At 38.5% G+C, this 14,737-nt stretch overlaps 2 protein-coding genes across 4 annotated transcripts in view; one reads left to right on the top strand and one right to left on the bottom strand.

The window, feature by feature from the left end:
• LOC146557208 (carboxy-terminal domain RNA polymerase II polypeptide A small phosphatase 1-like) overlaps positions 1 to 4,465 on the top strand; it is a 35,801-nt gene extending 31,336 nt beyond the window's left edge. For both annotated transcript variants that reach the window (XM_085250681.1, XM_085250680.1), the window contains 3 exons: positions 576 to 668; positions 891 to 1,076; positions 1,199 to 4,465. In XM_085250681.1, the coding sequence (XP_085106807.1) occupies positions 576 to 668; positions 891 to 1,076; positions 1,199 to 1,330 (411 nt within the window). In that variant the 3' untranslated portion in view covers positions 1,331 to 4,465. The remainder of the gene's footprint in view (positions 1 to 575; positions 669 to 890; positions 1,077 to 1,198) is intronic.
• Positions 4,466 to 4,504: 39 nt separating this feature from the next.
• The window catches only part of obsl1b (obscurin like cytoskeletal adaptor 1b), a 37,842-nt gene continuing 27,609 nt past the window's right edge, over positions 4,505 to 14,737 (bottom strand). The window contains exons 22-28 of one of the 2 annotated variants that reach the window (XM_085250679.1): positions 14,158 to 14,270; positions 13,793 to 13,946; positions 12,047 to 12,208; positions 11,821 to 11,925; positions 11,255 to 11,521; positions 9,259 to 9,528; positions 4,505 to 6,748 (exon numbers count right to left, since the gene is read on the bottom strand). In XM_085250679.1, coding sequence (XP_085106805.1) covers positions 6,738 to 6,748; positions 9,259 to 9,528; positions 11,255 to 11,521; positions 11,821 to 11,925; positions 12,047 to 12,208; positions 13,793 to 13,946; positions 14,158 to 14,270 — 1,082 coding nt within the window. In that variant the 3' untranslated portion in view covers positions 4,505 to 6,737. Of the gene's footprint in view, positions 6,749 to 9,250; positions 9,529 to 11,254; positions 11,522 to 11,820; positions 11,926 to 12,046; positions 12,209 to 13,792; positions 13,947 to 14,157; positions 14,271 to 14,737 lie in introns of those variants that run through there. The other variant, XM_085250678.1, reaches the window with a different exon arrangement.

The following is a 14,737-nucleotide window of genomic DNA, read 5'->3' as shown; positions in this document are numbered from 1 at the left end:
AAGAAGAGCTTTCAAAAGGCCTGGGTCTGTTTCAAGTAATCCAGGATAGGCTTGTTAAAGTGGGGAAAGCCTATTCGGGATGACTTGGTTCAGAAACAAGGCCACCGGCATCTCAGTGGAGGTAGATGTAGAGTTCTATTAAGGTGCGTCTGCTTTGTTTTATTGCACATATTATTTCTTCTTTATGTTATGATAATAATGGCATATGTAGTTGACATGATCACTTTTCATTAAGGGATATTTTTGATAAAAAGAGAACTGACATGTTTATTGGCTGTTTTTATATTCACTTCAGTTTATTTACAGCAGTTGTTTCAAGAGCCTTTATGTTGTAAGGAACGCAAGAACCACGGTGACAGTGGGGAGGAGGAACTCCCTCTTAAGAGAAAATGATATCCAACACAGCAAGGTTCAGGGAGGGGTAGACTTCCCCCTCACCCCAAGATTTTACTAATAGACTTGATCTGAACTACAGTGTTTATTTACATTTGTTGTCCTTTGAGCTTTTTATGGTCAGAATCTGTCTCTAATAGCAGCACCAATTCTGGATTTATTTCTTTTTCTCCTGCACTCAGGTGTACGTGTTAAAGAGACCCCACGTTGATGAATTCCTAAAGAGGATGGGAGAAATGTTTGAGTGTGTTCTGTTCACTGCAAGCTTGTCAAAGGTATGTCCTCATCCTTTATAAGCAAACCATTACACTTAGGATTACTGGAGGAAAAGACTCATTTTCTGAGTGATCACCAAATGTTTTCAGTTTGCGGTTTTGTACGTTTGGTTTCAGACTGCTATAATAACCTTGTAGTTATGTCATGGACTTGCATTAAACCACTTGGAGGATAAAGTTACGAGATGGCAAATCCAGTTTGTTTTGGTATTGCTTCTATAGTATGCGGATCCTGTGTCAGACCTGTTGGATAAATGGGGGGCCTTTCGGAGCCGTCTTTTCCGGGAAGCTTGCGTCTTCCACAAAGGAAACTACGTAAAAGACCTGAGCCGTTTAGGAAGAGACCTCAACAAGGTTATCATCTTGGACAACTCCCCAGCCTCCTACATCTTCCACCCCGAAAATGCAGTATGTCATTTAGATTACTTTGTCATTTAGATTACAAACACTGTCATTCACAGAAAAGTCATAGTGGACTATCTAAAAGAATTTCTAATCCCACCATCTGCTACTTTTGTCCGCACCTCCAGGTTCCTGTAGCATCCTGGTTTAATGACATGTCAGACACTGAGCTCCTCGATCTTATCCCGTTCTTTGAGAGACTAAGCAAGGTGGACGACATCTATGACATTCTCAAACATCAGAGTACTTCACAGAGTTAACAGAGGCGGGATAATAGGATGAAGATGAGCACCAGCGGCTGTCATCCGGGGGCCACGGAGGCCGGTGGGCAGAAGGCTCCACAGTGCTTCCCAATACAAGGACCACACTGCAATAAAGGGCTGTCATTTAATCTAAGATTCTCACAGCAGTACTGCATTCAAAGTGACAGCAGCCTTCCAGCTGGGTTGAGTGCTGCTGTGCAGGAAGTTGACCTGAACGCTGTGACAGATCTGTTTTTCTTTTTTGTGATGTCCAAGATGGTTCATATGTGATTAAATGACTTCTGGAGATATCTTTTGCAGTGCAGCTAGCGTGTTGTTGTTGTCGTTTTGTGACAGCACTGACCTTTGTAAGTTTGCTGTAAAGCTAGATTGTGCGAGCAGTTGTTCAGCGTGATATTGCAAATTCACCACTATCAGTCATTTTAATGTCAGTGAAGCAAAAGCATTTGAAGTTTTCACACAGCAAATAACACATCACCGAAGACTGTAGCTCAAATCCTGCTGAGCTAATATATATACAAAAAAACGTTCATCTTGTATTGCTTAATTTGATGTTTTCTAAATATTGTATGTTTTACTGTATGTCTCTGAAAAGCTTTGAATAGAATATACCATTTAATGTAGCACTTGCTTTTACATGTAAAAGATGTTTTTCTTTCTTCATCTTTTTTTTGCAATAGAAAAAAATATCCATTAGTCTGCTGTTAGTGAATATACACTGCTCAAGAAAATTAATGGACTACTCATCACAGTCCGTCTGATAAGGAAGCAGAAACCAATGAATCCATTGCACCTACTTAAGTCAAAGCTATGACAGCTACACTGGAGAGATGACAACAAGACAACCGACAAAAAGTGAGCGTTTTTCTTTAGTTTTGCTTTTTGTTACGGTTCTTGTCATTCCTGGTAGCATGAGAGCAGCTCATTCAGGTTGCACAGGTAGTCCAGCTTCTCCAGGATGCTCCAGCATCCGTACATGCTAATACAAGAATCTTTGCTGTGTCTGCTAACACAGTCTCAGGAGTGTGGAGGCGATATCAAGAGATGGTTCTTTACACAAGGAGAGCTGGATTATGCTGATTATGCGACTTAGCAAAAGGGCCGGTATTGTCTTCTTCTGCAAGAAGGAACAGGAGGAGCATTGCCAAAATGGCCTCTAAACTTGGGAGGTCTACCACTGGCACCACGTTCTCTTCACAGATGACAGCAGTTGACACTGAGCACGTCTGTAAGATGTGATAGAGTCTGATACTGTGGTGAGCATTAGCCAGGACGGCTGGTGTGGCAGCGGTTTAGTGATGATCTAGGGAGGCGTTTCCTTGGAGGGTCACACAGATCTCCATGTGCTCTTGAACCGTACCTTGATCATTGTTAAGGATAAAGTTCTCAGAGCCACTCTCAGATGTTATGTAGGTGCAGTGAAAGGCAATGGTCGGCTGCATGTAGTCTGTGCGTAATTCCAGAATGACAAGACACTGAAGCCATGGAGTGGACCTTATATTCACCAGAAGATGACTCCAGCTGAGAAATTGTCGTATATCTGATGCTGTGACCTGTCGCCCAGACTCTTCAGGAACTCATAGATGACGTTATCCAAATCTAGGAAGAGATCATCCAGCATACTGTACACCATCTCACCAGGAGCATAAGTTGGATCGCCTGTGATCTCCATTTTAAGGAGTAACGTCCTCAGTCTGTCGGGCAGGTGGGCACTGGAGAGCATAGACACCTAATTTTGTAAACACAATAACTCAAGAATTCTTCTTCGTTCATTAGAAAGTCACCTAGGATTTTCATCTGCTAGGAGGCTGCAGGGTAGCACCAATATTTTTTATTAACTAACATTATTTAAAGGTCTCATAGTGCTGATGATTCTGGTTTCACGTGACTCACCTGATTTTAAAATAACATTTTATCAAATGCAAAGTAAGTGTTCCCCTAATTTCTTTGAGCAGTGTAGTTTTTATTCCGTTACTAAATCCTAGCATTGGTGGAATATGTGAAAATCATTTTAGAAGATGTTTTAGACTGTATATAACAGATGGGTGCAGCTTTAGGGTCTAAAAGTGAAGCAGGAATTCCTCAAACTTGCATTTTTTGTTTCTCTCTCGAAACATGGGACTTTACAAACCAATGGGTGATGTCATGAGAGCTACATCCATCTTTTATATACAGTTTATGGTTATGCAGTTCCAGGCACGAACACCAGGTTCTTTTATTTTTGCAATTTCAACCTGTAAAGCTTATAAAGCTTAGTCAGGCTTTGTTGTACTGTATTTGCAGATGGGTGACAAAGGAAAAACCAGTGTCAGGTTTCTCAGTAAGAACGACTTCAGCATCGATTTAATTAGTTCCTTCAACTCTAGTGGATAGGATAACACTCTGCCAAATGATATCACCTCATCTGGTGTTTTGTTGTTGCTAATGGAGAGAGTTGTCAAACATGCCAGCCCCAAATCTCCCTTAGTTATTCACTTGGGTCGAGATGTTATGACTGCAAAGTCCAAAGTATGATTTATATATGTTCAGTATGGAAGAAACCACTGACAACAGTTTAAAAATGTGTTATTCAGAGGATCACTTTTATAGAATAAGAACTTTGAAATTATTTTTTTTCCCCTTCTAATGGAGTAAGGTGCCCAAACTCTGCCAGAGGTACAACAGCCACAGCAAGAGTCAAGGGTTCAGGTCTTTCCTTTAATTTGTCACCCACTGTTTGGCTCTGGAGTAGCTTTAAGAAGCAGATTTACACCACACTGACTGAAGGTCACACACACGTGTACAACAGCAAAAGTGGGTGAGGCTATTTTTTTTTGGTTTGTTTGTTTGGTTGTTTTCTTTTTTTGTAAATATCAGGAATTTATTGTGATCTAGTTTTAATGTTTTTCTGAGTTATCACTTGTGTTCGCCATCAGTAATGTAATATTTCATGCTGTCTTGGATAAGTTTGATTTGACTTTGCCTACTGTCAGTAAACTTGAATGTGGCGTGTACGACCTTATCGATCTGTATATTCAGTTTGATTTGAGGGGAATTTGCCACATGTGCAGCTAATAACAGTCAACACTGGGGGGGAAAAAGACGAGATACTTTCACCTTCCATCAATAAAGCATGTTTTATTGAAACGGTCATATTTCACTACAGTACTTGACTTCACATTCCTCACACTCAACACAACATACAAGATCAAGTCGAAAGGAAAAAATGGAATATGGAACAGGTTTGATATGAAAACGGCAATCGTTCTCCACTCGACAAACATAATACCCACACGATAAAACCATTTGATAAATCAAGCATGCCCTGATCATCAGTCAAGGTGATCAAATGTGTTGTTTTTTCTTTCATTTTGGCCCAGTATATTTACATTACAAGCTGTTTGCTGCAAGACAGAAAGCTCTTTATTCAAAGTTTCCATGAAAACTTTTTAAAAAATATTTCTTTACAATGAACCAATGATGGAAACATTTATTGCGCTGACACAAAAACCAACACTGGTCATACCCATAAACTGTATATAAAAGATGGCGTTCAATGGACTTTTAGGTATGAAGAAGTATTTTTAATGGTTTATTCCGCGGTGGCTACTCTGATTGCAGAAAGAGTTATGGACCTATAAAAGTCTTAAGTCAGCGGTCCCCAACCCCCGGGCCTCGGACCGGTACCGGTCCGTGAGTCGTTTGGTACCAGGCCGCGAGAGTTGAGGCTCAGGTGTGAAATGTATGGTTTTCAGGGTTATTTTGTTATCGTTTTTATCGTTAACTCTGTTTTCCTGGGTCTTTTCACGTGTGTTATGAATAAATCTTCTTTTTTTCGGTACCAGTACTAGTTTTATTTTGTTGTATTTATCCGCGACACCTGGTCAGAGGGTCCGGTGGCGCTAGTGTCCGGCAGCCTCGCCTCTGTCAGTGCGCCCCAGGGTGGCTGTGGCTACAATGTAGCTTGCCATCACCAGTGTGTGAATGTGTGTGTGAATGGGTGGATGACTGGATATGTAAAGCGCTTTGGGGTCCTTAGGGACTAGTAAAGCGCTATATAAATACAGGCCATTTACCATTTTACCTTAAAGGCCGGTCCGTGAAAATAATGTCGGGCATAAACCGGTCCGTGGCGCCAAAAAGGGTAGGGACCGCTGTCTTAAGTGACCTCAGAAGTCCTCAAATTCCTTCCTATGTCACTCAGCATTTTCCTGATTGGCTGAATGAACTGCTTGATTAAGAGCATGTTGAATACAGTACTAAATTATAGTTGTTATGGCTAGAATATAACATAAAACTAAATAAAATTCTCATTGACTAATGACTCACTTTTCATACCAGTTCCAGAGGCGGGAAACGACTAAATGCAATTACTGTTACTGTACTTAAGTCAAATTTTCAGGTATTTGTGCTTTAAGTATTTATTTTTCTGATGACTTTTTACGTTTAATGTATTTTCTACTCCTTCCATTTTCAAAACAGGCTCATTATTTAGGTGTGGGGAGTCATTATTTCCTACTGCATGCTTTAAAACATTAAGCCAGTTTACATAAGTAAATTGGAGTATCCATCACCAATGTTGAGCAAAATTGAAGCTGATGATTCACTCACTGAATTCCACCTTTATTCTGAGTACAAGTTGTAAATCGGCGTCGATAGCTTGTGCAAGATCTACTTATATCTTGTTGATTTCTTCAAATCTTCAAAGAACAGCAGCAGCACACCTCAGCTGATCACAGTCTGCCAGTGGGTTACATCATGTTGGGTAAGTCCATCTTTTATATGCAGTCTGTTCTCATACTTCATTCATGTGTTTCTGTTTTCTAAACCAAAAGAAAAAGTCGCTGCCACAACATCCACACAAAAACATGCTGTAATAAAATAAGGGGAGCCTAAAATTAATACATAATGTTAGTTTCCTAATGGAAAAGGCCTACCAATGTGTGTATACAGACACACATTGAGAGTTTTAATTTTTGCTTTACATACATTATATTCCAAATCTCTTTCGAGTTGTTGTTGTTGTTGTTGGGTTACTTTAACACCAGAGACTTAAAGTTTGAGTATTTCAATCAGATTTTTATTTCATTTTATTCTATTTTCTTTGGCACAAATACACATTCATCTTAAGCTTTCATAACCCAGTTAACCCAGTCAAACCACTTTCACATTGGAAATTATTTACAACGAAACTCCAGTTTTATATAACAACAAAAAAACTCTTCGTAAATGTTCTCACACGCTGGCAAATGTTGTCGTTAAAACGATGAGACGATTAAATGAACTGCATGAAAATCCATCACAACCCTGTTTAAGCCACGTTTACAGACTGGATTTAAATATATAAGCAATTTCAGTGGTACAACTTCAGCCACCAGTATAATAGTTAAGCCACATCAAGGTAATTGTAGAGCAGGGATTTCACTCAGTGATCACCTGTGAAGCAGAGGAAAAAATTACTTTGAAGTCCAGAGAAACAAAGTCTTACAGTTGGTTCAGCGAGGCTCGCCATATTTTATTTTTTGATTTAATTAAACATAACTCTGACCGTTCTAGACAAGCGCCTGTTTCAAAGAAGTGATCCCTTTCAGTAAGTGGTTTTAGCTGATACCCCAAAAGTACTGTCATGACAGATGAACTCGAGAACTCCCTCTCATGTTTAAATGAGTTCCCATGAAGTCATTTTATACTGGAACTGGACTATTTTCAGCTTTCCACTCTTACTCTTACCATTGAGATTCGGATTACCATTTACAAGCTATGACTCGCAAACTGTCTCCACTGTTTATTGCTAACTATTAGCTTACCATCTCAACCATGTGTGCACTACTTAGCTACCACCCCAAAAATGCTGTTCATCACATTTATTGGCCGGTTTTTAAGTATTAATGTTTAGCTAACACATTTGTTGACTGTTAGATAAAACTAAGGATAATCCAGAGTTAAATGATACTGTTAGCTATTCTTAACATAGCTTCTCCACATACCAAGCAGTCTGGTGTACCATTAGCCAACAGTTTCAATTGTTAATCTTAGATTTAGCCAATAATTTCCAGCTGTTTAGTGACAAATCTGTTTCAGCTGTATTTATCTATACTGTTGGATGATAATTTCATGCTAGCACATTTTTAATTAATAAACCTTTTTATTCACAATTGATGCTAACTATATCAACCATCCTTTTATGTTTTCTTTTCCGCTTTATTTTTCTATTGCATTACATAGAACAGTAATTCTAAACCAAGAATAAAAGTAACCCCTAACACAGTGTGAGCAGAAAACTGTGGATCATAGATTGCATATAAAAGAAAGATGCAGTTTTAGGATTGAAACGTGAAGCTAATGCATGTGGGGAAAAATGTCCTTGGTTCCCTTGATCTTGTTCTGTGACCTCAATAAATGCTTTGATAAGATAAAGAGCTTAAGAGCTAGTTGCAAATCTTATTTAATACAAAATGATCTGCATTTTAAAAAATTATAATACCCATTCTAGTCAAACTGGAGGATAAACAGAGCATGCAAGCCTACTTACTGTATGACCTGCTAGCCTACTTCCTTTGGTTTCTGACTCCTCACTCTTTACGAATCTTCTTTGATTAGATTAGATTAAACTAGACTACATTAGCCTTTATTTTCACCCTTGGCAGAATGTTATCTTGGATAAACGAGGAAACACATTATGTAAGATAATACACAAACACTCATTTACAATTTCACCTATTTCAATTTATTACTTTATGCAATAATTCATACCTATTTATCTTAAAGTTGGAAACTCTGCCTTTTTCCTCAAGGCATAAACTTATAATTAAACTCCAAAGGGGATACTTTTACCCCTGGGTAAAAATTATTTTTCTAAAGACTGATTCTTCTTTTATACATTTTATCTAAGATATTAAGAGATACGAGATCTAAAATTATGCTGTGTTTGCAAAATAAAAAAACCCCAAACTACCTACATGTCATGTGAAAGAATAATAATTTTTTGCCTTCCATAATAGCAACAATTTAAGCTTTTATTTTACAAAAGTAATCCACACATTTCTTATGATTTCTGAAGTCTGAGACCTGAAGGCAATCACATATATTATAAGATCCAAATGTAGATGCAGCTATCATGTGAGCAAAATTAAGTGTATTATAACACAATCAGAGCAAATCCATTTACTTCACCAGTGTTTTAATTGCTTTGACTTTTCCTACTCATGCATGGGGTTCTGCTCATGTTGCAATCTGTCCTCTTTTTTAAAGCTGAGTGAATTTCTGACAGTTTTACTGCCTGAACATAGCACACATTCATTTAAAAGGCGGCATAATAAAACTAAAAATAGTTTAACCTACTCCTGCTTCGGCGGGTGCGTGCTCCATTTTGCTTGACCTACATGCCTGTTGATGGACTGCCACCATAAACACCTATATTGATAATAGAACGCAGCACTGTGGGAGCCAAACATTTACTGTTTTTATTGCTTTGTGCTGTATATACCACGCCAAGTCATGCAACACACTTTAAATACGCCACATGGGCAGTTTGTTTTGTTCACCTGCAAATCTGCATATTCAGTTCTTGGCAAAGAAAACATAATGTTACTATTACACTCAAACATCATTTTCTCCTCCAACTGTGCATCATTACACTTTCTATATTTTGTTTCTTTGCATTCGAATGGAGCAAATTCGAGACTTTGTTATTACCTCCATCAGTGGTTCAGGTGTCAATTACATGACCAGGTTTTAAATTGCATGTTTAACCGGCTAGAGCATGACTTTTACAGCACACACACACACTCCTAAAAGTTAATAATAATCTATAATATTAAAGGATGTCTGTAGCCATATTTTGAGGATGAATTTGCGGACCTCTATGAATCATCTAAAGTTATTTCAAATATGCAAATAAACCTACTAAAATACTGCCTCTTAAAAATTGCCATTATTCTACTTACTCACTATCCGTAGCTGGGCTTTGCTCTTTGTTTTCCCAGCTGTGAACTCTACCACGCCATTCAATTCCGGAGAGGTCTGCCTGAGGGTCAGCCTGTGCACTGTGCCCATCTTCTCCAGGCGTACCCGAGAGCTCGGCTGCAAAGGCTCCCCGTTCAGAGTCCACACGGGGGATTTGAAGACAGGAGCTGAGACCTCACATTCGAAGCAGGCCTCATCAGGAGCCATGACTTCCACATCTTTAAGCTCTCGGACCATCAATAAAGACTGGCCTGGGTAAGGGCATGAGAGAGAAAGCGGTTAAGTGTTTTAACCTACGAATACACACTTTTAAGAAGATGTCTCGGTCTGAACAGAGAAGTTAAAACAAAGGAGGCAAAACTTCCATCACTCCATATTTTTATCCATCAGGGTCACAGAGAAGCTGGAGATCATCCGAGCTGTCATAGGCCAAGGCACCCTATCTTACTTCACAAGGTAAGAAGTAGACAGTTAACTGTTTGAGGAGGCTGACACCTACTGGTTAAAAACAAAACAATTGAGGGTCTCTCCCTCTCTCTCTCTCTCGCTCTCTCCATGCTATGGTAATTAAGCCCCAATCAAGAAAACGGTTTTAAAAAATTAATTACAGGATTACAGGGAAGTACACCAAAATAAACTGTGAAGGAACAACTGAAGAAAAATCAACCAAATATGAACAAGGGCCCACCCGATCCCCTCAAAATCAGCTCATTTACATCCAATAATTTCTGTCTATTTAATAAAACTATAAAATTTTCACAGGCCCTGAAACTACAGTGAGGACACTGGAAAAAATGATTTTTTTTTTTTTACAGTTTCTTTTAACAGCGTTTGAGTGTTCTAAGTACAGAATACAGCCACTCAAAATTTTCAAGACTGAAAAACTGTGACCAGATTTTACAGCCACACAGTCAAAAGAGAAAGCTATAATCTTTAAAATTGTTCAAGATTTTATTCTATAACCAACTCTGAACATCAGTATCCAAGGAGATATTACAGGTTCACTACCAAAATCGAGGATAACACAAACATCCAGAGCACTGAATGTCAGACTACAATATATTCAACAATCTTTTTAACAGTGTTGCTCCTGCATACTAATTAGCGGTTAAGATGCTGGATGGATGATTTTTTAAAATTACAAAGTCAATGTCTTACATTAAAGAGCCCGGCTGATATTTTTCACGTCAGATTATGTTGCCAAGAAACATCCCATGTTTTTGCCTTTTGGATCATCATCATCATCATTATTATTACATTGCTTTCCTGAAAGTTAAACAAAGTCTTTCTTTAACTGTTCCCATATTTACAAAGCAGCGCCACAGTAGATTTGCCCTCCCAGGAATGACCTAGGAGGGGTTCTTCTGCTGGCCATGCTCTCATTCTGTTCTCAAACAGGACTCTTTCATGATTTAGGCAAATTTGTAAACCACTACACTATGAAATCAGTGTAGAATCAAATCAGTGTAGATGATTTTAATTTGCCCGTTTGGGGACTTATCTATGAACATTACTTTATATCACCCATGATCAAGTTAAATAAGGTGATTGTGAAATTAAAACAGACTGACTCCTATATAAAAATGTGCCGGGATATTACACCTTTCACGAAATAAGAAATTACATGTGGTAACTCTGCTGTTCCAGTAGGTGGCACTATCTGGTTATATATGCACACACAGTATTTGCTGTTGCTGCTATAAGAGAGGGATTTTATCCTGTTACAGCTCTAATAACAAACTCTGGGTATTTTAATAACAGACTCTGGGGGGAAGGGGTGGAAAAAATGTAAGTCCTGACATTTGTCTCTACAACCCATTTTATGGGATAATCAATGGCACAGAAATAAAAACAGACCTAGTAAAGGTGGTGCATGCCTAGATGACAATATCCTGCTAAAAGAACTAGACCTAACTTTTAGTCAGATGTCATTTTTGTGCACTGATGATGTTAAGCTTTAATGAAAAAGCCTCTTACCCTCCACTGTCAGCTTTGCAGAGCAAGTATAATCTCCAACCTGCACACTGTATGTGCCCTCATCATCTAGCGCCACCTGCTGGATGATCAGCTTGCGATAACATCCTTCGCTGCAGATCTCGAAGCGTTCAGAGGGCAGGATGACATTGCTGCCTTTGTACCAGCGGATGCTACATCTGGGGTTGGATACTGTGCAGTCCAAGATCACACGGCTCTTCTCAAGGGCCGTCTTGTCTTGCAGAGGTTTTACAATACTGACTGGAAGCTCTGAAAGGGAAGGAATGTCGTTTAAATATGGGTCTTATTGAAATCACAACACACTGAGGTAGACATTGTAACCTACCTCACCTTACTTTAATGATTAGACAATACATATTCAATACATGCACTAGAGACAGGAAATGTGAAGCTAAATATTGATTGCATTGAAAAAATGAAATTTTACTGTTTAGTTGGATTAAATGAGCAAAAATCACTGAATTAACCCCCCAAAACTTAAGGATCATCAGGTTGCCCCAGTATGGTTTATCCATTCTAATTAGTTAGTAGGTGCATTATTTGAATACCTTCCACCTCCAAGTAAGCAACAGATTCAATGTGCCTCGCCACAAACTTAATCTCTCCAGAGTCCTCTGCTCGCACATTGCACATGAGAAGAAAATGTTTTGTCCCTGAAATGAAAAAAATTCTGAAATGTTTATTATAAAATATTTTTTCAAATTCTCAGGTTTTCTTTCTGGTTAAAGCCTAAAAAGTATTTTTGTTTGTTTATTTGTTTTGGTTTTTGCAAACCTTCCTGACGGATCTTAATGGTGCTGGTGGGCTGTATCCGCTCCCCATTTTTGTACCATTCCCCTGGCACATCCTCCACTGAGATCTCACAAACAAACACAGCGTTTTCATCCTCTTGGATGTCCAGGTCCTCAAGACCTTGGAGGATCACCAGCTCACGCTCTGTAGAATTCAAATTTAAAAATATGTATATATAAATACATATGTATACATATATATATTTAAGATTACAATGGAGTCCTCATTCACACATCCAGCAGACATAGAACATATAAATGTTGCAGGCAGATGGCAGCATTGTGCTGTATTTGTAAAGCTGAAAGCCACGTCTTGAATGCAGTTTCAACTCCTTACTAAAACAACATGGCCATAAATACCAGCTACATCCAGCAGTACTAATAATTTATTATTAATCATTAATAACTTCCCAACCTAATTAGTAATACTAGCCTAATAGCACTATTGGGGCTACAATTATGAACATTTTATTAGAACAATATATTTGTATAGCTAAGTTTCTAATTTTTCTCAGACACAGAAACTTTTAACTAATGTATTTTTTATATGTAGCTCTGTATCTGCAAATATTTTTCTGATGGTATCCACACAAGTACAATTTCTTAATAGCTCATCTTGATTTTTAAGAAGAAAGACACTTATTCTCTGCTGTGTTCTTCTTAAACATTAAGAGAACTGCATTATATGCACATGTAAGTAAGTAAAATTTTATTTATATAGCACATTTCTAGATAAAAGATCACAAAGTGCTTCACAAGGTATAAAACAAAAACAGACAGTTAACAAAATGCAATTCTAAAAAGATGTGTTTTTAGTTGTTTTTTAACAGTGATCACTGAGTCCGTAGATCTTAAGTTCTGAGGAAGAGAGTTCCACAGTCTGGCGGCCACAGTGTCAAAAGCTCTGTCTCCCTTGGTTTTCAGCCTTGTATGCTGAACAACAAGTAGGCCCGGATCACAAGACCTCAGGGACCTACTAGGGACATAGGGCTGTAAAAGTTCAATGATGTAGGCTGGTGCTTGTCCTTGAAGAGCTTTAAATGTCAGAACCGGTATCTTAAAATGGAGATACTAATCTTACTAGTACTGTTAGCCAAAAAGCAACAATATCTCCAAAATTATACTACTGTACTCCTATATATAATGGAGCCTTAACCACAACCTCAAATCGCTGGCAGGCAATACAAAATTATATTTAGTAACTTATTAAGTTACTTATTTGTTGTAGTTTGGTGTAGTTGTGTTCAACTACAACATGCTTCAGTGAGGTTATTGCTAACTGCTAACTAAAGCTTGGCTTGTTTGAATTGCGAATAATTGGTGATTGATGCGATAATGTCCAGCTATACCAGCATAGATACCAATAATCAGGCACGTGGGCTTTATAAGTGTTGAAGCAACAGGTGATTCTTGTTGAATACACCGGCTACAGCTGTGTAGCATTCAGGTTCCAAGCCATCTAACAGTGTCTGATCATAGCTCAGAAGATGACCTTGGTAGTAATTGTGTAATTCTGAATAAAAATGCCCAACCATTTGATGTGGCACTGTAGTGAGTCATCATTCTAGTTTTTGTAAGGTCCTTATTGCAAAAAACACCCCATCTCATAATATCGCTTCTTATCAAAACTATATAAATTTAGGACCAGTAACAATTTTTTTTAAAACCTACAACTGCTTTAATACTTGGTTGCCATCAAGTTGGTATCATTTTACATAGTAGACTGTACCGTAGACTTCCACAGTGCAGGATGTAGCTGCATCTCCTGCATCGCAGGTGTACATGCCAGAATCACTGACTTGGCATTTCATGATCTGGAGAAACCGTTTCCTTCCCATTGCATAAATGCGCAAGTCTTTGCTGGTCTTCACCTCAGCCCCGTCCTGAAAATGATAAGAAAACACAAAATAAAACAAACAAATGCAGTAAAATTTTACTTTGAACATTCTGCAGAGATCAAGAGTTGGTTTGGGGAAATTACTCTAAAAAAACTTTTAACATCAATGTTTTCAGGGTGTTTTTTTTTTCCTGTGGTCTTTTGTCAGTATCACAAATGTTGCCAGTAAAGAATAAATAAAAAAACCAAACACTGACCTTCATCCATTTCACATCCACGTTGTGTCTTGACAGCTCACACTCGATGGAGATTACTGCCCCTTCAGGGAACCTCTGGTTCTCCAGTTTTCTGAAAACGGTCACTGGGGGCTCTGGTGCAGAAAGAGATTACTTAACAGCCAAAATCCTGCTTAAATTTCTTCAAACACATTGCTGCTCAAAATTAAAGTAACCTTTAGGAGTAACTTATATGGATTCATTGCGATGACATTTTCATCCAATTGTCATCGACAGCATTTCATACTGAGCTCAAAGGGATGATGCATACTGAGTGACTGGTTATGGAGTGGATTATTTTACAGCATGAGGTTAAAATGACACCTGACAGAAAAGACTCAACCGAGCTACTGCTTTTCACTTGGTTGGGCTAGGCCAATTTGTGTTTGTAACACGAGCCCGGATAAAGGCAGTGGTAGCAGTGCTGTCAATCCATTCTGTTACATGCCTCCACTAGTTGGCACATGGCCAGCGTTGAGTAGGCCACTTTAGCTACCAGTTTAAGGTCACAACAAAATGAGTAAAGTTGCAGTTTGCCTGCTGTGAACAGAAGTGCATAATA

This window comes from Mchenga conophoros, linkage group LG16 (assembly GCF_057382185.1).
Source record: "Mchenga conophoros isolate Kocher_MC1m ecotype Shallow Benthic linkage group LG16, M_conophoros_male_GT1.1, whole genome shotgun sequence".
Lineage (NCBI taxonomy): Eukaryota > Metazoa > Chordata > Actinopteri > Cichliformes > Cichlidae > Mchenga > Mchenga conophoros.
This window is presented reverse-complemented; position numbering and strand designations above follow the sequence as displayed.